Below are 24087 nucleotides of genomic sequence, written 5' to 3'. Positions count from 1 at the left end.
AGCCGCCCCTACTTGGTAACCGCTCCTTGGGCAAGTTTCGTTTACGCTTCACATGGAGTCGTGATGGTTCCGCCATAACTTGCCGAATTTCGTGAAAAATAACCTCAAGTTAAGGTCTGTTCCCTCCTAAAACGCCACCAAATAACATTTATTAGTATATTTTATGGATTTGTGCGCTCACATTTGTGGAAAGATCGCAAAAGGTGAAAAAAAGTTTTCAACCCGTTGCAAAGTAGGCGACATGTAGGCCTCATGAAAGTGGCTTCGGTTTTCCACACGAGGGAAGTGCTTCATGTATGCTGTTTTATGTGCCTACACGTTTATAAGATTACTCATTTATTTATTTTTACCAACAATAACTCATTTATTTATTTTTTTCTTCCTCAGGCTTAGCTTGTTAGAAGAATGGCGTGGCATAAGAGATGAACCACTCAGTGCACTGAGTGGAGTAAAGGGGTGTATATTTGTTCATGCAAGTGGGTGGGGAACGCTTGTATTGGAGGAAATGGGACACGCGAGGGTGCCCTTAGCATGGCCAGAAAAACTCTACAACACAGAGACAATATGTCAAATGGAAAGAGTTACACTGATCCTGAGTTAATACAAATTGACAACAAAGAGACATGATGAGGGATTCAAAGTTTCAAATTTTTCACAGACAGATCAAGACATTTCTTAGAGTGATCAGTTTCGGAACAGCAGTGTGACAGTGTTTATATTTGGTTTTAATACTTGGGGAAAATAAGCCCAGTAATTTGCCCCAAGTGATTTGGTTTTGGCAGCCAAGTCTAGAATTACCAACGTGAAGCCGCAAGGTGAAATGAGAATTTTTCTCACCACTTCCCAGCCGAAACCAAAGCACTAACATGAAAATACCCCCAGTTACGCCGCTATAGGAATCAACTTTTAAGGGCACAAAAATATATTATGGTCACAAAAGTATATTTCCTAATTCAGAAAAGAAAGTTTGGCAAGAAACGTCCCCCAGGCATAAGCTGTTGGGTGATAGCACGTGTGTACAGATTTTACAACAGTGTTCCACTTAAGTTTGAAACATCTCAGTCTGAAAAATGGTACACATGTTGTGTATTTCACTTTTGTGACTTTTTTACACGTAAATAAAACTGAACTCATTAAAGGGACTGTGTCACGGGTAAGCTAATTTTATGTTATTAAATTTTGTCAAATATTCGCTATGAAACTAAATGTTTGCAAAGAAAAAGAATTAAAATTCTATGATTCTAAATGACAAAACCATTGCTCCATTGCAGTCTAATGTGTCTCCCGGGCATTTAATAATTTCAAGTTAGAAGCAGACAAGATTAACCTTGAAAACTGTTCCGCCGGACCATATTTCAAAAACTGATATCGCAATCCGTTTCAATCTTCAACACTTTTAGCCATCTGTACCTTAATTCTTTTGCATTTGGTGTGTTATTTAAATATTCCTTTACTGTTTTAAGAGGTTATTAAATATATATTTAAATGAATTTGATGGTCATTTCCTATGCCTAAGTTTAACTAAAATCCGTGACACGGTCCCTTTAAATGTAGAAACATTTTTTGCAATTGGACAAGTCTGATCTTCATGATCAGGAATACTCTCCAGTTAGGAGTGTTTTTCTTATTAATGTATTAAAAACCATTACCGATCGGGAACTGACAGTGTTTTGATAAAAACTGCTTTTATTATTGATCTGTCTATCAGTCAAAGTTCTTAAATTATGTTTTAAATATTTTACATATCTATCACAATCACACCATAAAACGAGGTTGCTTAAAAAGAAAATAATTTATATCCTATGCATACACCTCCGAAGATGAAAATTCTACCTACATTAATTTTATATTTTATACCTAAGTGTACACATAAAGTGCTGTTTTTTGGGAGCCAAAATTTGCTTGACAATTACTGGTAAAGTCATTCCACGGATGTTAATTATTAGACTCACTAAACTATGTGTCAATCAATTTTTTTGTCAAAATATGATACATTTCAACCTCCACTAGTGGTCTCCTTGCTATTGTGGCCAACTCTCTACAAAGGCCAGGATTTTTCGTACAATAATCTAGACTTTTTTACTCTTAGGCCGTGTTCACTCTTAGTGCCGGAGCACTGGTTTCTGGGCACCGTAAAGAAAATAGTGCCAGGTTCAGACACAGAAAAGCAAAGTACCCATTTGGCAAGTACCCTCAGGGATGTAGCTAAGAAAACACTATGCCGGCTCATCAACAAGCTCAACTGGCTTTTCTCATCTTAGCAGCTCTAAAGCTTACCAAAGTCTTTGTTTTCATGTAAAAATTTCAGCCAGATTTAAGTTTTGTTTAGCCAGTGAAATTAGCCAGCAGCCAGCCCTTAGACGACAACCCTGTACCCTTCAGTGTCTCGACCTTGTACTCATCAGGCACGGGCAATGTTCCCAAATTTTGGTGCAGGTACTTGAAAAAATAGTATGTTCACATTGGTGCCCAACCAAGATCGTACTTCCAGGCACCAGGTGTGAACACAGCCTTATTGAAAGCCTCCTACAACAGCCTTTTGATTCTGCCCCAGGGTGGCCATGTGCAGTTATAAAGAGGTTAAACTATATCAGTTTTGACACTGTACTAGGTAGAAAAAACCCTTGAACTATTGAAACATTTTTGGAAATTTTAGTGCACTTTCAATCATTGGCCCACAGTATGTATCAGACACAGCATGGAGATTTTCTGCCAAACTCTTTGCTAACAATTTCTTGTCATCACCAGGTTTAAAGTTGTTGATGGTTGTGTAGATAGCTTTGAAGAATGGTTGTTTGGTGTTGTGATACACTTCTCTGTTGCCATGAATAACTGAGATGCCATTGTCATTGGCTGGGCCACAGTTGTTTCCGTACATACAGTGGTCTGTTCGGTAGTTCCAATCACAAGTGTAAGTGTACAATAACCCTGAAGGAAAATTGAATTTTGTAAGGACCTGGTATAATTATACAACTACTTGCAGCATGAGCAGCTCAGGAGCCCATGTAACTGCTGTCTCATTACAACCGGTTACAGTTACAGGTGGAAATTTATATTACTGTAATATAAATTTCCACCTGTCAATATACTTCACAGTTATCACACATACCAAATAATTGGGCTTGGACTAATTTTGAATAATTATTTTTGGAATAACAGATGCGAAATTCCTTTGCAATAATTGCAAGTGTGTACCTCACTTGTTCCTCTTATCACTGCTTGCTGATAACACTGATGGGTTATATAACGATAGGTGCTTTCAGTGTTATGTGCATACCGTATTTACTGGAATAAGCGCCGCCCCCGAATAAGCACCATGTTTGGGACAAAAAAGTTAATAAGCGCCGCCCTCGAATAATTAGCGCTGCAGTCCCAAAGCGGCGCTTATTCGAGGAATTCCATTTAGCTAAAAACAGCACTATAAAGCAACTCTTAAACAAACTTGGACATTTCTTTTCATCAAAAGCAATGTTTTGCAGTTCAAAGTGATTGTTTTACCGCTCGCCCATTAGTTTTGCTATCCAACATTCTTACAAAACATTGTTCTGTAAATGTTGCGAAGGCCGCGAACTTTGCCAGGACAGCTAGCGCCACTTCTCTCTTCAGAAAGAGACGAATATTGACAATCAAAATTAAAAAAAAGATTAGATTCTTTTTGGCGTCCAAATTTTAAATAAGCGAATAAGCGCTGCACTTGAGGTGTGAAAAATTTAATAAGCGCCACAGCACTTATTCGAGTCAATACGGTAGCTGCTTTCTATCGACATGTCATCCATCTTTCGACGTGCTAAACAAACAAGACGGATCGAAATCTGCCAATCACAGCCCACTAGCATGACCTTCTGAACTTGTGGGCTCATTTGTATGAAACCACCTCTGGTACGCATCGGTTTTGATTGGCCCATTTCAAACAGCACATCGGAAGACGATGTTGAAAGATGGATGTAGAAAGATAAATATGCACGTAACGCTGAAAGCGGGACGGTGTAAATTAATGTTGTATTCAGTTTCTTTAGGAAGCCTGCAAATGCAGCAACAATAGGCATCGGATCCCATCTGCAGGCTACACTGACTCCAGGGGGGTACGCCAGAGGCAAAACTCAGGACCCAAAAAAAATCACTTAGTCTTTCGACATTACCCAAAAAAATCCCTGGACCAAAAATAACCCCCAAAGAAATCCCTTGTCAAATTACCCCTAAATTGCCATGAGGGGCAATAATATCACACGAAAATCATAAAAAATTGAACGCTCCTCTTTGTTTATTCATCATACCATAAATACGCGAAGGCCGCCCCAAGGCACTTTAGTTCATTTTCAATACCCAAAAAAATCCCCAATTTAAATCAAGTCACCCAAAAAAATACTTGCCAAATTTTCCAACCCAAAAAAAAATCCCGGAATCGAAAATTTCAAACCCAAAAAAATCCTTCAATCATCCCGTCATTTACAGGCCGGAGTACCCCCCCTGGGACACTGACACAAGGCACAATAACACAACACTGGCCTAGTCCTCCTGTTTCCCTTTTCAAGACGTTATAGTTCATTTTGTCTTTTTGTGGCTAATTATAACCCCCGTTTGCATTGATATGCAACTTCAGAAATGAAAACACCAGCAGAAATGTTCCAAGTTTTCCATCAATCAAAGTTTGAAATGACGTTTTCTATGGACAATCATGAAGTTTAACCGGCGATAAATAAATTTTATGCCGACAAAAGACTACAGAAAGTTGGTCAAATTGAACTTTATTAGTACACAGCAAAGACATATTTAAGATTTTTTTGAGACTTTACATTCAATTTCAAGGCTTTTTCAAGGCCGAATAAAACTAAACAGTTTACAGATCTTTACAAAAAAATAATTTTATACAAAGCTGACAGTGCCAGACTGAATGTCGCGATACGTTTTATGGCTCGCTAAATGTAAACTTTTTGTAACTTTTATTTTTATGCTGTTTTTGACAACTTAGCTACAAATGGGTTTAATCTGCACCAGTTAAAAAAGTTTAAGGAGTTTTGACTGCGGAATAAAATTTATTTATCATCAGTTCACTTTCCTGATTGCTCGCGCCAAACATTGTTGGAAACCCCTGCAAACTTTGATTGATGGAAATCTTGGAAACGTTTCTGCAGGTGTTTTGACTTCTGAAGTTGCGTATCAAATAATGCAATTGGTGGTTAATAAACTTAATGTTTTAAGACATAATGATAATCACTTTATATAGTGCATTTTTCATATGTAATGTTCAAATGCACTGTACACATACTGTAATTTTACTACACAAAGGCCAGACCACAACACCGGGAACTTCGTGCCCAACTCTTTGCGAATAGTGTGTGGGTTCTTTAACGTCACCTGTTAAAATTAGACTGAGGATACAGGAGATGGGACCTACGGTAAATATCATCCTATTCCGAGAAGACTAGAATGTATAACCATTTGCAGATGTAATTACAAAGGCAGCACATTCTCCTCAGTTATTTTAAGACCCTGAGTGTTGGTCTGGTCTGGGGTTCGAACCCACGACCTCCTGCACAGCAGTCTGGTGCTCTAGCTACCAACTGAAAAGAAGTTTAAAAAATGAATTACCAGGATGGTCATGGAAAACAATATTCAACAAGTCTTGGTCTCCATATTTTAGGCTGAGTTTGTATTTATGGTATGCTTTAAGGATCTTTTCTGTCCAGTCAAATGCTCGCATTCGTGTCAAATTCATCAACATTACGCCAGAATTCATGCCATTTTTTCCCAAAAATGGAAAACGTGCAAACCTTGGGTACCATGACAGTGCAGTCTCCTCATTCTCAGGTGCCATTGAAGCAAGCTGCACATTGTCAAAATGTTTAAAATGGTTCCAAAGGTCTTCCACTGGTCTGAGTACAAGAACATCTGTGTCCAAGTACAGGACGCTGTCAATGGAATCTAAAACATCCTGCGGGAATTAAACAAATTGGCAAGTTCTGAGCTGCAAATTTTAAGGAAATTTTAATTTTGGCAAAGAATTAGCCTTCAATGGGAACTGGTTTGATAACACACATAATCTTAACATCAGTGAAGGTGACCTTATCCAGCTGCTTACAATACCTGATTCCCTCTATAGCGCACGCGCAGGGAATCACAGTAGTTGTATTCATCAAACCATGCGCGAGACTGAAGAGAAACTAGCATGTGAAAACAAACTTCCCAAACCATCACAATAGTACATTCTGCACTAAAAATGCCCTATGGGCCACTACACCTTTCTCCCACTGATCTTTTCAAAATTATTTTATGGCAAATGCTAATGAAAATACTTACTAAAAGAAACAGTCGCTGGGCTGCACATGGCTTGAAAAGTTTTTTCCAGTCTTCAGCATTTTCTCCAGAAGGAAAGTGCAAAGAGTACAGTTTGAACATGACTTGTCCAGATTTAACAGTTTGCCATTCATTGAATGTGTTTTTTAGTTCATTATGAAGGTTATCCTCTGCAACAACGTGAAATTGAACTGTTCTATTTGTGAACAATGTGGTGGACTTGAGCATTGTTGAAGCTTCCACTGATCGTTCTCCACATACTACAGCACTTATATGAATAACAGAATCTGGTTTGAATGTTCTGTAGAGAGGATATTAAAATTATATGTTACTCAGTTCCAATCTACACTTACATTTACAGTGTTCTCCCTAGTTTTCAGCACAGCAGGTAAGAAAACATTTTAAACTGGTAAAGAAATTCCAGTAAATCTCAGCCATTTTCTAGTTTACCTACATGGAACAGACTGTTGTCCAAATGCTGGTCGAATTTTATTTCATGACAACTTTACTATGGCCTTGCAGACCTCTTTCGCCTGCTATACAGCCTAAGAAAAATTGAATAAAATTATCTTCCGTTGTTTTAATGGGATACATTTGCTGTCACTTACATGATGTACTACTTGAAAAATCGACAGTCCTGTTTCATCTTTGCTATGAATTGCTGCAGCTCTTTTTTTCTTTGCTTCAAAATACGCAGCATTCACGACAGCGTTGTTGAAAAGTTGTATTCTGAATGCTTCTTTTAACATGTCGTCGGATTTTGTTTTGAATACTTACGAACTTATGAAAAGAATTTGACAACAAAAGCTGCCTTTGTATTCACCACGCGTCAGCTACAGTTAACTAAGCAATCGACTATTTTCTGCATTTTGCATGTTTTTGAAAACTGAACTATTATATGTAAGTAATATTTCTCACTTCTGAAATAATTTTTACCTCTTTGCCTTTGTGATTGTTTTCATTTTCAACAGACAAAGTGAAAGGACAGCAAGGATTGCTGCCGCTTCATTGTGGAATCGATCCTGGAAACTGTGCAACAACAGATGTGCACTTGCCAAGAAGTGAGAAAGAACAGCTAAACTTGCTCTTTCTTCGATAGGTATCAGCCCTCAGAGATTCCGAAAGCGAAGGGAAATAAAAAATATTGAATACTAGCACAAATTTGTAAATGAATATTGCATTTGTCGCTGTTTATTTTCAATCTGTTAGTTTATATTTTCAATCATGACTACGAAGGTGAAACGAGTGGTGTTACTTTGTTATTTACCTGTTGAATTTTTTGTACTTAAATAAAGACATATTTATTTAGATCGATATATTTTTAACAAATACGCCATGTTTTTATTTTCTAATTTTTAATTTTTATCAATAATTTTGTTATTACAATAGGTTATTCTAAGCGTATTTTTATCTGATTGTAATTTTTTATCGTTTACTCTATTTTTAACTTCAATTGTAAACGCACTGAGACTTTTGTTAAGTGCATACTAAATACTGTTATTATTACTTGTTCTGTAATTTTGGCCAATCAGATTTCTCATATTTGACAATGAGTCCACAAATCATGGACTTAAGTGTTGGTGCTGGCCAGAGGTCTCAATACATGGCATAGTCCAGAAGGATTAATATTGTGGGCTTTGGGGATGAGAATGATCTGACTACATGCTTAAGTGGCTTATCATCATTATTGTAACATGGTGTCAGGACACCAAAAGTGCAAGAAATCACGCCAGTACTTACCCCCAGTTTTCAATATCAGTTTCACAAAGCAACTAAGATTGCTACTCGACTAGATTGCATGCATGCATGCATGCATACATACATACATGCATACATACATACATACATACATACATTATGTTAGTCAATAATTTACAGCTATTAGTCCCAACACTCCAACTCCCAAGCATTTTTGTCACATTGCCCTGGTAAATTGCATGTATTAATCTGTACTCCTAGGTGCTATCAGGTGGAGACAGCTGCCTTACGAAAAGAATTCCCATAATTTATTATGCAAACGCCATTTCTTTCATACATTGTATTATCCTTCACAAAATTGTATCAAAGCTTTAAGCTTAATAGTATGGTGCAAATATACAAAAATCTCACCAAGATTACCACCCTTATTTAAAATTAAGATGCTTCAGCAGAAGAATATAAAGAAGTGGTGTAACTAGCCAGAAAGATAACACAAGACATTTTTGTTTACATTCGAAATCTTATAGACAATTGATTCAGAAACAGAAGATTGAAGTAAACACCTCTTCCTTCATTTCTAACTGCACCATTTACCTTTTTGTCTCGTCGGGTTTGCCTTGCTGCTCCTCGACTCTTGATTCTTCAGGTGATAAAGTTGAAATAAGCCTTAAGTTCCCAGGGTCGTTAATGTCAACAACTCCATCGATTCTATTTGTTGGGAGTTCTGCTTTAGGAAAGTTCCCATTTGTTTCTTTTACGTATAAATTAAGCAACGCAAATTCCAACAAAACTACTATTCCTAAAACTACACCTAAAACAACTGCTATTCTGGAAATGTAACGAAATCCCATGATTTCGATGACATGGCTTGCTGCAGGGCATGCTGCAGGCAAAATATTTATCCATGTTTATATGGTACGTGTAAATAAATCAAGATTTAGTAGCCGCCCCTACTTGGTAACCGCTCCTTGGGCAAGTTTCGTTTACGCTTCACATGGAGTCGTGATGGTTCCGCCATAACTTGCCGAATTTCGTGAAAAATAACCTCAAGGTAAGGTCTGTTCCCTCCTAAAACGCCACCAAATAACATTTATAAGTATATTTTATGGATTTGTGCGCTCAACTTTGTGGAAAGGTCGCAAACGGTGAAAAAAAGTTTTCAACCCGTATGCAAAGTAGGCGACATGTAGGCCTCATGAAAGTGTTTTCGGTTTTTCACACTCGGGAAGTGCTTCATGTCTGCTGTTTTATCTGCCCACACGTTTATATGATAGTGATTGTAAAGTTTCTGTGTCCCTGAATATGAGAGTGATTGTTAAACAAAGCATTTTCGTTTAGCCTTTGATGTATTTAATGCTAAATTGTGCTTTCATTGTGGCTTTGAGCGCCAAAAATATGCAAAATTTAGAAAACGTTTGCCGCGGGTTGTCGAAAGCACGTGTACTGTGAATTCAAGTACTATCATGCTAGATTTGAAGGAAAACAGTTCTTCCTGGAGCTTGGGAACCTTTGTGAATGGAAATTTGCGCCGCTTTTGTTAAAAGCAAGGCTGTAAAACAGCAGTTTTCCAGGGTTCGCGTTTTACAAAGTGGCTTAATATTCGTGGATCTAATTAGCTGCCTGTCTTTCTCGGTTTCGTGTGTCACAAAGTGACTCCATATCCTTTAGTTGCCTGCTAAGGGTTGGATTCTGAGTTGATCAAGGAGATTGTTTTACTGGCTCAAAGTATTAAGGTGTAGGAATGCCTTGTGATCATGGCGAGCTATTGCATATTTAGTTCTCTAAATCTCCCCTCCCCACTCCAGACCTGTCAACCTCAAAGAACCGAAAATCTGGAGATGGAGGTAAAAAAACTCGGGAGATTTCAGGTAAAAACCGGGAGATTGATCAACTGGCGGACAAAAATAACTAAAACCAGGTGCTAAATAAGAGAAAGAGTTTTTTCCAAACATTAACGTTATTTTCACGGCTTGTGTCTTCTATATAGGGTTATTGATTGTGTGTCTAGCGAACAAACTAATGAAATACCTTGTGCTGGCTACATAGTTACACAGAATTGGCACAAGACAATCGCCTTAGTAAGCCAAAAATGACATTATGCAAGAAATTGATTCCTTGGACAGGTTGTGACTCTGTTTATCGTGAGATTTTTCTGGGTCTTCTTTTCGTGAGACCGTGAGATTGCACGGCAAAATCGTGAGACTTGAGTCTTAAATCTCCAATCCTCCCCCACTGGTACCAATCATATTGTAGATACTTTAGTTTCAAAGTGAACAAATTTTACAAATGCAAGGGTATTGAGGTGCTCAGCCATCCACCCCTTCTCAACTCAGAACAACATCCTAAGAAAATTTATTCTACGTACCTCTGCCGAAAAAGAAATATGTGTTAATGAGCAGTAAATGTGTTGTTCCAGAAAATACGCCTCTTTTCAGAGGTCTTTGGTTTGTTCCCCCACCCTTCTGGATCCTAGTTGCCCCTTCTTTCCTTAAATTTTGAATTTTGGGACCCCCCACCCCCTCGAATTTCCAATACCTTCCATGGGGCGAGTGTGGATTTTTCTGGGACTGCACAATTTTAATTTGCATGTTTAGGTTCATTGGATAAAAATCAGGTTTGTTAATATTTCATTCCAGTCCAAGATGCAGAAGGAGGGATTGAATGTTGAGACAGCAGATTACCTCACGTCACTCCTTCAGAGGTATGATACAACAGACGGTGGGCTCCCCCCTGAAGCGATTCTCCCACCCATACCAGTCCAAAGAGAGAGGACAGGCCCTCCATCACCTAACGAGTTCCTCGTACCAGCAGTCATTCTTTGGGATCCTTTAAGCCAAGTGCCGAATCTGACAGAGTTAGCTTGTCCTCATGAAATCCATGACAGTGAAGTCTGTGTGCTTAGGGCACATACAAGTAACAAGAATAATTATGGAAGGTGGAAGGCTTCAAGGGGAACACAGGATATTCCACGAGCCCTATACTGCTGTGATGGCTGTACACTGCTGGTGAGTCGTTTGTACACCTGCAAGAAAGGCCACAAAATAATTTCCCACGACCCACGACTCATGGAGAACATTCCTTCATCTTACCAAGTTCCTTTCTACCTGTTACACAGAACAGGTTTTACCCATGAGCTAGCCACCTGGGTGCATTCTTGTGTGCTTGCTGGTATGACTTTTCATGAGATTGAAGAAGTTTTGATGCAGAGGCACCGTGATGCATACGAAGACCGCAAATGCAAGTTTGATGCAGAAGTCAAGGCATATCTTGAAAAGAATCCAGAAGATCGCTCAACTATACAACCATTTCCTGAGTTCAAGACCTCCCAAGTACCATCTTTGGAGACAACCATGTCAAGCATTGTACACATGTTTGAAGGTAATGAGCCGTTCTACATACAGAGAATGAGTGAATGGTCAGCCAAACGTATTACTGCTGGATACTACTTTAAAGTGGCCACAACAATTGGTGAAAAACTTGAGACAGCTGGGAAATGGATCACCCACTTTAAGAACATTTATACAGTTATGAATGAAAAAGGTCAAGTCATAGCTTGGAAGTTTACGAAGGAAAAGGATCTAAATGACGTAAAAGACGTCTTGACTGGACTGCAGCAGCGCTTTGAGAGGCAAGGCAAACATCTGGAGATGATTCTTGTGCCAGAGTGTTGTGAAAGTCGAGAGCTGTTCACTGAAATTTTTGGCGTGGAGATCCCAGTCAAGTTTGAACTGTCAAAAGCAGTTCACAGAGTTATCAGGAAGATCCCTGCAAAGAAAAGAGAAGAAAATCAGCTGACCAAAGCTTGTGTCCGTGACTTTGCCCTGGCCTTGCGTTTCCCAACAGACAGGGGTGACAATCGCAATGACACAACACCTCCACCAGATGTCATTAATGAAAACCTTGATGCCTTTGTAGATGGTTGGAAAGACATCGTTGAAGGGAATGAGCGGGTCTTAACCCTAGCGGCACAGAGGCAGATCTCACAGTTAAAAACTCATGTGAACTCAGGTTGTCTGTCGGAAATTCCAGCCTCCCCAGGAAGTGAAAATATTGATGAGCTGCACAACATGTTAAAGCCTGTCTTGGAGAGGAAGTTCCTGAATGCTGACATGGCCTTAGCCATGATTTCAACACTTCTGTATGTGTGGAATGAGAGGAGAGCAAATCAGTTACCTAAAGGTGCCCTTGTGCGACCAATCACAAAGTACAAGGGAACACTGGAAGTCAGTGGGTTCACACCAAGCCCTGAAAGATTTGGAATTGTCAAGGTTGAAGATGAGGATGGAAATGACGTCTCCTCCTCTGCCAATTACTCCTTTGATGTCCTAGCTCTGCAGTGCTTGATACTTGATGCTTTTGGTGGAAACAGGGAGAAAGAGATCCAGGCGAGAGGTAGTGAAAACTGTCTAAGTAATGCTGCCCTCAAGAAAGTGATCGCCAGAGCCTCAAATTTGCTCTCAGTGTGGGAGATCCTAAAGACGCAGGCTGTGCATGAAGTGTCAATCAATCCTCGTCTAATGCACCTCATGGCATGCTCTCTGATCCTGTTCAGCCGTAACGAATGTGCAATTGATGACAGGTCAAACCATGAAGTAAGGCTCAATGAAACGCTGAGATATTATCAGCTGATGGTCTTCTCTGAGAAGAAGGATACCACAGAAGCAGATGGGTTTTTCACAGCAGTCAGCTCAGGGCTGAACTCCATTCTGAGGAGTGATTTGCCAGAATCTGAGTCAGTTAAGGGGCACCTTGCCTCCATTGGATATCATACTGATGAAGGAAGCAGCCTGGAGGAGAATGTTTCTGTGCTGCGACAGTTGATCAGCGATGAGTGGATTGCAGGCGAAGAAGAGTACAGCAAACTTCTGGTCTCACACATGATCAGTTTTGCAGAAGAAGCCCAGGCATTTAGAGAAAGGGGATATTTTAAAGGTAAGAAATTATTTTGCTTCTAAGTTTCTTGTAACTAACAAAGAGCTCATCCCTATACAGTCAACTCTCGCCTTGCGGACACCTCGCTATTGGGGACACTTGCTGTTACGGACAAAATCCAGATCGCTAGCAAATCAAAGTGGTTTGACTGGAAGTGACTCCCACTATTACGGACTCTCGCTATGACGTACACTAAACGACGCCCCGAGCATGTCCGCTATAACAAGAGTTGACTGTAGGTGCAGCAAATAACAAGTAATAAATACCAATCAGAATTTAAAGCAAAAACATGTTTTGGATGGCAAGAGCTTGACTGGTAACCATGTCTGGTATTAGACTATGTGCTTGGGGTTTCTTTTGGCTTACAGTTAGCAAAGGGCAAAGCCCTGAGTGAGCTATCATAGTCAATAGAAACAAAAGGTTGGGTGAGTGAATAGGGGTATGTAAATCTACCAATCTGTTATTTTATGACCCAATCTGTTGATCAGCCACTATTTTCATTAAAATCTGGATCTGCATATAACCTTGATATACTGGTAGATACTGTCATGTAGATACTTTAATGGAGGTTTAAAATTGCAGCTCTAAAGCTGAATTGGATAAAACTTGAAAACTTTGTGTGGTTTAGTTTCACTGCAATAGACAGTAAAATAATGTTTATTTATAGCACTTTTTCAAGAAGTTTCCTGCCATGGCTTGTTTGTAGGAAGGTAATGTTACATCATTAAGTTAACATTGGTACAATGCAATACTCCTTTACTTGTAAAATACATTCTGAAGTCCTGTTTACCTACTAGTAAGAAAGGAAAATATTTTCACTTCTTTCTTTCAGCTGAAATGTCCAATCTGCTCCCAATTGCAGCAGCAAAGGTTTTAAAAGTGCCAATCATCGTCTTCACTTCCCTTCAACATTTTCCTATTGTCCCAGTAGTGCCGTCAGATGCCATCATTATTGGTTCTTGTATCCATGTCGCATACAATGCGTCAGGCTTTGGAGGGTTTTACGACGTTGGTACATATGTTAGCAATTCCATTGTGCTTCCAAAGCTGATGACTGATCCTGTGGCAAGACGCAGGGATAGCAGAAAACGATATAGAGAGAAGATGGCATTGATGAAGGTCAATCAACCTCCTAAGAAGAGAGGAAAGAAGCCAAAATCAGCCAATTCTCAGGAAGAGAACGACAAGGATGGGGGCGAGGCAGATGCTGATGATTCTGTTTGTTCACAACAAGATGATTCCTTAGATGTCCCTTCAGCACAGGACACATCCATAGATGTATCACTGCAAGAAGGGGAACAAGACACCTCCATAGATGCATCAATGCAAGAAGGGGAGCAAGACACATCCATCGATGCATCGATGCAAGAAGCAGAACAAGACACATCCATTGACGCATCAATGCAAGAAACAGAAGGTGAGACATCATTGGACACATCAGCAGTCGCAAATGATATTGATGAAGGAGTAGAAGCTGCCACAAACCTTATTGAAATGGCTTACAGTGAAGCAGGTGTGAGTGCGGAGACCATGGAAGAGGCTATTGCAGAAAGTGCTACAAAGGATGAAACTTTACTAGCGACTGAACCAGAAGCCAAGGAAGACCCAGAGGCTGAATTGCATAATCTAAATCGGCAGGAAGATCAAATCACTGCAGATGCCACTGAAACAGCAGAGGTGACAGCTCAGGAAAGCCCTGTTGAAGAAGGTACAGCTGAAGCTGTCACTGAAAAAGATACTGCAACCACAGCCATAGCAGAAGATGTAGTTAATCAAGCAATCAACGGTGATGATAAAGAACCCCAGGAAGCAGATGCAGAAGCTGAGGGAGTGACCGCAGGACCTGATTCAGCCGGCAATGCTGCAGCCAGTGCTGAACCTTTCACACCAAGGAGCAAGCCATCAATTCTCGACAATGAAGTGGTTGTGACCTACCAGGAGGGTGTAAACATCCAGAAGCAGACTTACTCCTGTAGCTGTGGCAGAGGAAGTGGAAAGAACCTGAAGCGCACCCAGTTCTGCTTGACGCTAGAGGGCGGCTACCTTACACGTTGTGCCTGTTATAGGAATGCGTCTGGTTGCTCTCACAGGTGCCGCTGTTACCTTTGCTGTAACCCATATGGCACAGCTCAAGCTGCAAAGGCCACCAAGCCAGCTCGCCAGGTACGCCGTTTCCGACCAAGACACAAAGTTCAGGTGATCAAGAGCCGTTTCCCAAGTCTAACCTTTACCAGCCCTCTACCAAAAACCGACACACTGCAGAACCCCAAGTGGTTGGAAGTTGACTGCATGGCATTTGAGTGTCTTATAGCTGCTTTGAGTCATGCTGGATTGGAATTGACACCAGAGAACATTGCCGCAGAGTTTGATAGGCTGTGCACCATGTCACAAAATGATGGTGGGATCCTTGGGAACACTATACAGACCAAAGGCCTTGTAGACATCACACAGCAATTGGAGGTTGTGCAGAAAAATATCCGTACCTTTGAAAACTTGTACAAAAAGCAAACCGAACTGAACTGGTTTCAAGGAATGGAAGTGGTGTTCTCAACAGAAGTGGTAGTGTCTGAAGTCGTGGAGGAAAAAAATTGAAACAATTAAAGGACATGGTTTAAAGACCAGAAAAAGACAGTCATAAAGATCTTAGTGCTTTAAAGCCTTCATTTGTGTTTTAAGAAAACCAGTGTTTTATTTTTGGTTGGTTATTTCTGTGTGATAATGAATGGTTATCTCTTCTCATAAAAGGTTAGGCCATGGACCTAGATGTAAAACAATGTAACTTGTTTTGAGTTATACGCGGGCAAAACAAAAAAATATAAGTTTGCAAGAAAATAGGTTTTGTCCTGGTCATTATTTACCAGCTCATCTTGTCAAAATTTGTCATTGATCTTAACTTCTTTAATCATACAAATTCATTAATTACCTACATTCATCATCTTTAAAATCAAGATCAGTAACACTCTTTGTACACAAATTTTGGTGATTTATGGTTTTTAAAGTTAGTGCTCAGAGTATAAACAAATCCAAAATTAATTGTGTTTTGTACTCTTTATAGCAAGCAATAATTCCATTATCATTGGACACAAGTTGAACTTTGTTTACCACCATGGTAGTTTAACAGTTCTTTAATTTCTGTAAGATGCACCTTGGAGGCTTATTATATGATCATTCTTAAAAGTGTCCATTTAACTTAGAATTAGGTCAAAGCTCTCACTGCAACCACACGAGTGACTAGCTTATGAAAGACCACCATTGCAGAATCCCATTTGAATTGTCAGTCTATTGGTTTGGTGATTCTACAAATTTCCGAGGTAGTCACTTACAAGAGTTTTGATCATAAATGTTGTGTTTTTCGTATACATTGTACCACATTTTACTTTATTACGATTTACTCCTTTACTTCCACAAAGGTATTTTGTAGTTGAATTATAATTATGTAGTTTTCCATATACTATCTTGGTTGATCATCTCTTCAAATAATCAGTTTAGTTGAGCTTATACAACTGTATGTGATTAAATTTCTCGGTGATGAATGATTATAGTTTGGCATCCAAGTTGCACGATATTTTAAAACTTTATGACATCCTTTGTCAACATAATATTTACAAATTATACAGTTGTTTTAATTTCATAAGGAAACATGTATACTTTTAATCTTTCCGTTTGGCTTAAAAAGGCAATTCGTAGCACTCAAATTAGCAAATGGGGTGTTACCCATTTCAGGCTGCCTGACTTTCTACCTAACATGCATATTAAATAGAAAACTCTGAGTCACTCAGATTTGCCATTTTGAGTCAAACATGCAACCAACAGTAGACCTTGTGGTAACACTTTTATGGTGTAATATTGTATTTTTTTAAAAATCATCAGCCAATCAGGGCATACCCTTTAAGCAATCACAGAACGCTTTGTTTTAAGCCAAATCGTTCTGTGTCATACTGCCACAAAACAAGAGAGGCATTAGTAACTACCATCACATTTGGCAGTTCGCATGTAGAGGCTTTGTGAACAAAACTTTAATAAAACATGATTTATTAGCAGTGTGTGAAGAACCCAGTTTGCTTTCTTTTTTTGTTTTAAAGGAGGGTAGCAAGGTGGGGGGGGGGGCCTTGTGATCCTGTTTCGCGCACAAATTATAAGTAAACCAAATTCACGTGTCACATATACTTGAAACAGCAGAATTCACCAATCATGTGTCTTTTCTAGCTATTTTCATGCACCATGGTCTACTTTTTGCCCCATTTCCGGGCATCACGGTCTAATTTTTGCCCTTTTCACTGTCACAAAACCCTTTGCAACCCTCATAAAAGTTCATTGTCTGATTGCATAAATAAACAAACCCTTTACCTGATCTAATCATTACATTTGCTATGCAGTTTGTTACAATTGCAAGTCAATTATGTATTTCTTCCAAAAGGTCATTGTCTGATATTTGTGTAAACAAACAAAATTCGTGAAGAAAATAAAATTTTCACTTTCTTTCTTTGGTTTTACTATGCATTTACCCTTATTTTCCATGTGGATTTTGTAATCTACAGTGTAATGCATTCATTTCAAGCCTAAACACAGTGTGAAAATTCCCAACCTTCAATCCCTCTCTACCCCTAAGCCTTCGACCAACAGACACCCTCTCCTCTGATACTCCAATTTCGCATACTTTTGCACCACAAATATCATACATTTACAGCGTCATCTTCAGATTAGCTAACAAAATTAATATGGAGCATCTGAGTGACCACTCAGGCCCACGTCATCTTTTGTTACCATGGTTACATGAGATAAAAAAATTCTTAGTAGGAAAACATCTTAATTCAAGACAAGAGAGATATATTACCGGTAAAACCAAACAAAGACAAAATCAAGATAAAATAATTTTTATTAATTATGGCAATAGTTAGGATTAGTTTTGCCTATTATCCTGCCAGACATTTATTTGGCTCTTATTATACATTTTGCTGTCTGGAAAGTACTTTTTACAGTTTGAAGACTCCTTTCATAGACAATAATATGCAGTCAATCTGATTAACAAAGCAACAATACATCATCACCATAAAAGCCCTTTAAGCCTTATCTAAAAAGGAGGATCTCTGTGGGTACCCACGGTCTTTGTTTTCTTTGCAATGTTTTTGCAAATCTACCGATTGAAACAGTTTGAACATTTGTTCAATGTAATTTGCAGTTGATGTACATTTTTACTTCAATAACAAACTACATTACTCAATTTTTAAATTCACGAAAAGCAAAATAAACAGTTTTATATTTGAGTGTTCAATTTGATCACATGAATTTTGGTCAATTTTAGGTCTTCACTTCAATCTTGAGATCTTTGTTTCTTTCCGTGGTGATCTTCGCGTCTTTGATTTCTTCAGAAATACCCATAGAGAGGCTCAAAAGACATGGGCTGGGGTAGGGGGTAGGCTGGCATATTAGAAGATTGGCATTCTATAGAGGAGGTGGGGTGTTAGGCAAGCTTTTTTGGTAAGAACATGGAAACAAATTTGGCACAAAAATGATGACTTTTAGATCAGTATGCACACTTTGTCTAGTAAAAATGTGAAAAAAGAAACTGGCTAAAAAGTTTGAACATTCTTTATCCCATCTTGAGAATGTTATGTACCTATTTTACAAAGATATACAATGCAATTCCACAGCAATGTTCCTGTATTTCTTCAATTCGAGTCTCTACAACAAGGTCCATAAATTTCTTCTTTCATGCGACACTTCACCTTCTGCTCCCTTGCTGGTTGATAATATTGTTATTTCCCTGCTTGAATTCTCATTAATTATGTGCTTGTGTAACAAAACGTCTCACTGCCAAAACAGAATGCTAGCAGCCATGGCTATACAACAAATAGCAACATAAGGACTTTTTCTTTCACCTAGTAAGGAAAAAAAAATTCAACTGAAAATGTGTGATTTTACTTTAAATTTAGAAATAAATAATATACAGTCAACTCTCGTTATAGCGGACACCCTCGGGCGTTGTTTAGTGCCTGTTATAGCGATAGTCTATAAAAGCTAGAGTCATTTCCAGTCAAAAGTCTTTCGCTGGGGATCTGGATTTTCTCTGTAATAGCAAGTGTCCGCAAAAGCGGGGTGTCCACAAGGCGAGAGTTGACTGTAGTAATAAATGCAGCAATTAAAGTTTTGGAAATCCTTGTGTTTTGAGTATTGTCTTTGCATTACTAGGTCACTTTCTCCCTAAAGCATTTAATCTGTCATTTAAGTCTGTTCCAGGTGTTCCGTCAGTTGGGAAGCGGCGCGAAGAACAGAGAGCGAAAAAAAAAAATTAGGGGAGGGGTACGGGGAGGAAAACGCCTCCCCCCCCCCCCCCCCACCCCCGGAACAGCCTACAAGTCTGTGGGATAATTGCTACAAAATCGATTCTTTGCTGTTGTAGCATTGTTTTTAACCTTTAAAAATCTTACTGAAAGTTTACCACAGAACTGATGTTACATGAATTCTTCAAAGTCAGAACTTACCTATTCTTGCTGCCTTCCAAAATATTCCTAATAAACTGTAAAACAGAAAAAAAATTCAAGTTTCAGTAACCAGTGTGACAAGTAGCAAAGTCCTTATCTTGCTGGGATTTTACCCATTATTTTGTCCTGGGGAGGGCAGGAACTCCTTTAAGAAAGGGACGAGGATGCTCCTCGGAAAATTCAAACTAGGGCCCTTATCCCTAAGCCGATCCAATAAACTGCCAATTCAGTATGACGGCATTTCATATTTCTTTATGTGCAGCCCAAAAGTCGTAATTAAACCCTGTAAGACCATGAACATTCCGTTAGCTTCTCTGATGAGAGTTCCCCCTGGGTATTTTGTTCACAAATATCCACTCAATGGAGTAAATTTCGCACAATTTTCAAATTATATTAAGAGACCTTTCAAGGGAGAAATTTCATTACTAGGTTTCAATAAAATTTGATTTTTGTTCCCTGGGAATAAATCAAAGTGCAATCTGAAAAAGCGCAGGGCTTGGAAACTAGGGGTGGTGACTCCTTTAAAATTCCCCGCTTTTTGGGTGAATTTTTTTCTTTCAAAAATACCAGAATTTTTGCATGTGCTTTTTTAGTAGTAAAACATTCCCTTGTATTTTTTTGGCTGGTTGGCACTTTGTTTAATAGTGAATTTTATTGAACAAGAGACTTGGTAAGACAGTTTAGATGGATATGCGTCAGAAATCATAACTACGAGATCTGTAATACCTTATTCTTACTAATTTTCGCACATACTTAATTTTTGCGAAAATTCAGGAGCCGAATTTCGCGCAAGAAAAATTAAAGCAAAAGTATATTAAATTTCGCGATTTTCTCAGAGTTTTATCGATCAGTCGTCAAAGACTAAGGAACTACTAGAAATATTCAAGGTCTGGCTCAATGTAACAAAAGGCGCACGCAAACGGACACTTTCGTGATTGTACTAAAGAGGTTTTGGCCGATCTTTAAACAAGACGGACAGATGTTTTCAAGGGTAGATAGTTGCAGTTCCAAACATTTTAAAAAAATTATATTGTTTTGATATATAATATGGTATTTATTTTCGCGTGTTTAAATTTCGCGGAATGTTTTTTTTCACGTGTATTAAATTTTGTAATTATTTTGAAATCGCGAAAATTAAAGATGAATTCCAGTCCATACTGCGCAATCTCGGCTGCAATGTTTATGTGAGCCCACACGAAGGGAATGTTTACAAGCAAAACTAAAAATTCTGCGACAAACTTACCTTTTTCTTCATTATTAACGCCAGATATCCTTGCAGAACAAATAATAACGAGTAGAAGAACCTTGACGCTATTTCAAACCAACGTTTCAGCTCATCGGAAATTCTTGAACGAAATGAACTGTAATGGCGGACTAAAAAACGTCATGTATGCTGTCACCGAAGTGTAACGTTTCAACGAATTCAAAACAAAAACGTAAACAAACCCCGAGTCTGCGCAGTACGGACTGGAAATCAGCTTTAATACTCGCGAAAATTTGTAAGAATAAGGTACTAAATGACTAAAATGCTACAAGACATATTTTTTGAAGGATCATTTGCCACCCCTTTAACTGTGCCAGACATGGCCAGAAAGCAGTATTGTCAAACACAGGCCAGTGAGTGTTTTCAAATTGAGTGTTTGATGATGCACAGGCCACAACTAGGCGGAGTGACTGCCATGACACAAAACTTACCCTTTAATTTCTTGCTAAAAATGTAATAAACAGAAAAGCCTCAACAAATATTAAACCACATGATTTTTTTGATGCCAAGGCTACCCAACATTTATACAAAAACTGGTCTCTGTCTCTGATGATCACTGTTCAGCCATCATTTAGCCTGTTCCAGGCGTTCGGTTAGTTGGGAAGCGGCGCGAGGAGCGGCGAGCGAAAAAATGGGGAGGGGACTAAGGCGAGGGGGCGAGAGAACGCCTGTGAGCATTTTTAACAAAAGCTAGTTCCGGTATACCAGATTCTGGTATACCCTCTGATTGGTCAATTTTGACACCTTTTGTCAACATTCAAGCGTCCTTCATCTTGAAGTGAAATGAGATATGGCTGCGGCGAGTGACGGTCACGCAGAGTTCAACTCAGCAGTAAACAACGCACTGAATGATTTTCTGGTTGAAAGTCTTCGCAAAGAACAGGAAGACTGTTTAATTTGGTCTATGAAGGAGAAGTTTTTCGGTATACTTCCAACCGGTTTTGGAAAGAGTCTGATATTTCAACTGTTTCCGCGTGTTATGTCGACGCTAAATCAAAATGACACAGTTTCAACGATAATTGCTTTTCAGTAAATACAATAACCAAAGCTTCGCTAAAATAAATATACATGCGATAAAGCACTTTCTAGTTTTAAAATAAATATTAAAACAACACGTTACAAGTGAAGTCGAATGCGGTCCGTCAAAAGATAAATTTGTAAATACTTGTATTATTGACAAATTGCTATTTATTCCTCGAAACTCTCAGCCAGGAATTCAAACAGGCTTTAGCCAGCAGACAATCAAAACAACATAAGCTAAAACATTCAGAAACTGAAAAGCGTAAAACAGCAACGAGAAAATTCCGGGCGAATTCAAACGGCCTCGAAAATATTTGTAAACAGTAGCGGTAAAACTCATCTTGATGGTAAGGTAAGGTAAAACTTTAAGGTAAAACTTTATTTTGATAACAGTTTGTTCCACGTCAATATTCATTGCTGAATCAATCTGGTCCAAAATAGCTTTCACCCAGAGCCAAGCAGCACCGCGATCTACTTTGTGTGGTTGATGTACTTGTAGATTCATTTTCTGAAGTGTGTGAACGCTTCGCGGAGGGAGTTTCTCCCGTCGGCGATCTTGCATTCACTTGCCGCTTTTAAGACGTTTCTCTTTCGACAATCCCCGAGAATAATTTTTGAACGCTGGCATGAGTTCTTGCAAGTGTTCTTGCGCAGGTTAAACAGCAAATTTCATGTCCAAAAGAACTTGCGAGGTCGGCCAACACCAGACTCTTGGCTCCAGAAAACCCAACTAAATCTTTGCTTGAAACCGAATTAAATAAAGAAACTCTCGGTACCTTGTTCCCCTGGCACTTAACATTTTTTGACAAAACCTGCAACACGTTGAAGGGCGGACTGACAATTCGGCGAATTCGCTTGCAGAAGACTCCGAGTGCAGACATTTAAACGCAGACGATAAAATACATTTCCCAACGTGGAAGAACTTGAGAAATAGTATTTACCGGGAAGTCTGTCAGAAATCTGATTGAAACTGACAACTGAAAACCACAAGCTTCAATGTCTGCGCTCATGTTACCCGTGCCCTGTCGGAGGTCTAGAAGTAGGTGGAAAGACCTTTTGTTATGAATGCTCACAGGCGTTCTCTCGCTCGCCCTCCTCCCCGCCCCCCTCCCCTTATTTTTTCGCTCGCCGTTTTTCGCGCTTCCCAACGAACCGAACGCCTGGAACAGGCTAGCCATCATTCAGTCCCAGGCCCCAGACGTACCGATGTTCAAACCTTAGAAAAACCACTAGAAAGTAAAAACGAACAATTTTGACCTCAAGTAATCTGCTGTCACGAATATAAATGAAATATTCAATTTCTATCAAAAACCAAACCAGCTCAATTTCCAAAATCGAACACTTTTCCACGTCATCACTGAATACCACATACAAAACCACCGAAGACAAAATCATTTTATTAGATACATGGCTTAAAAGAAACAATACTGAAATCAGACGGCTTTAAGCCTCTGGAATACTGCTGCATCTTACCCGTGTTTATTCTTGTCCAAGAGAGCCGGGTAGATCGAGCGAATGTACGCACATGTACAGATCAACAAAAGAACCACTGTGAGCAGGCTTTGGAAGTTGAAGATCGCAGACTGTCAGAAAAATAAAACCGAGCAGGTGAATTAACGATGCATTGTTGGGTTAAAGGATCGAGAAAAGTCTTAAAAGAAAAAAGCTGCCGGCTTACCATCGTTGTCTGCAAAAACTCCTCACTTCTTCAACAACAATAAGCTTACTGCCTTGACAACTTTTTTCTCCTTCCCCTATGAGTTTGATTCCCGCTACACGAAGTTTCACTTGCAGTAGTGCTAATCCGCTGACCAACGGTAATGCTTGCGCTTTAGCGAAACAAGAGAGGGCTAAGTCACTATCCAGCCCCCCTCCCCAATTGGAAAAATGCTCTGCGAGCCCTGATTACGTTATCCACCCTTTGCACTAATAAAACATACCAAAAATTGAACAACTGGGGCCCACTTGGCCCAGAGCAGAAGCTCTTGACTTTTTCCCCCTTTTTGCCTTTGGCTTATTGTTTGGATATTTTTTTTATTTTTGGTTTGTCAGGCCTTGCAACTGTATTTTACCTCTCGTTTTCCTTTTTCCATCTTTTCTTTGTTCTTTCTATTGGCATATTAAGGGGAAAATTTCTTTAATAACAAGGATTTCTTTAACTGAGAAAAATCGTGCAGATATCGATGACGTCATGTTTGCTGACGAGGTTTGTAATGTTTTAATGCAGAATGAGCCGAGGGTCTTCAGATGTTCCTCAACAATTTTCGGCAAACTTCGTAAATCTTCGGAAACGTTCGTATGGCCTTTGAACAACACTCGGATAATCTTCGGAGATCTTCGGTCTGGAAATTGCTCAAAATTCAACAAGTTGCTCGAGAGGAAAAACGTTGCTCGAAG

At 39.2% G+C, this 24087-nt stretch overlaps 3 protein-coding genes across 5 annotated transcripts; 1 reads left to right on the top strand and 2 right to left on the bottom strand.

Annotated features, from left to right (window-relative positions):
- The first annotated feature begins 11 nt into the window (after positions 1 to 11).
- On the top strand, positions 12 to 15711 carry LOC144646868 (uncharacterized). 3 transcript variants are annotated; one of them, XM_078506569.1, is made up of 3 exons: positions 12 to 114; positions 10629 to 12924; positions 13757 to 15711. In XM_078506569.1, exons 2-3 carry the CDS (start codon positions 10635 to 10637, stop codon positions 15514 to 15516), a joined length of 4050 nt encoding a protein of 1349 aa, XP_078362695.1. In that variant the 5' UTR covers positions 12 to 114; positions 10629 to 10634; the 3' UTR covers positions 15517 to 15711. The 3 variants fall into 3 exon arrangements, with proteins under 3 accessions (XP_078362695.1, XP_078362697.1, XP_078362696.1); XM_078506571.1 differs by lacking the exon at positions 12 to 114 and adding an exon at positions 8969 to 9043 and having other exon boundaries at positions 10624 to 12924; XM_078506570.1 differs by lacking the exon at positions 12 to 114 and adding an exon at positions 8969 to 9048.
- LOC144646873 (glucoside xylosyltransferase 1-like) lies at positions 1751 to 8885 on the bottom strand. The gene is made up of 4 exons (XM_078506576.1): positions 8587 to 8885; positions 6298 to 6595; positions 5590 to 5932; positions 1751 to 2928 (listed from the first exon to the last, which is right to left on the bottom strand). Exons 1-4 carry the CDS (start codon positions 8841 to 8843, stop codon positions 2630 to 2632), a joined length of 1197 nt encoding a protein of 398 aa, XP_078362702.1. The 5' UTR covers positions 8844 to 8885; the 3' UTR covers positions 1751 to 2629.
- A 2071-nt stretch (positions 15712 to 17782) lies between the features above and the next one.
- LOC144646867 (protein kish-A) lies at positions 17783 to 23481 on the bottom strand. Its single transcript, XM_078506568.1, has 4 exons — positions 23369 to 23481; positions 23164 to 23273; positions 19407 to 19441; positions 17783 to 18803 (listed from the first exon to the last, which is right to left on the bottom strand). Exons 1-4 carry the CDS (start codon positions 23369 to 23371, stop codon positions 18733 to 18735), a joined length of 219 nt encoding a protein of 72 aa, XP_078362694.1. The 5' UTR covers positions 23372 to 23481; the 3' UTR covers positions 17783 to 18732.
- Between the last annotated feature and the right edge of the window lie 606 nt (positions 23482 to 24087).

The sequence above is a fragment of the Oculina patagonica genome, chromosome 3, assembly GCF_052425735.1.
Source record: "Oculina patagonica isolate OP01 chromosome 3, crgOcupat, whole genome shotgun sequence".
Classification (NCBI taxonomy): domain Eukaryota; kingdom Metazoa; phylum Cnidaria; class Anthozoa; order Scleractinia; family Oculinidae; genus Oculina; species Oculina patagonica.
Note: the sequence above shows the minus strand (reverse complement) of the source record. Positions and strands in the feature narration are given on the sequence as shown.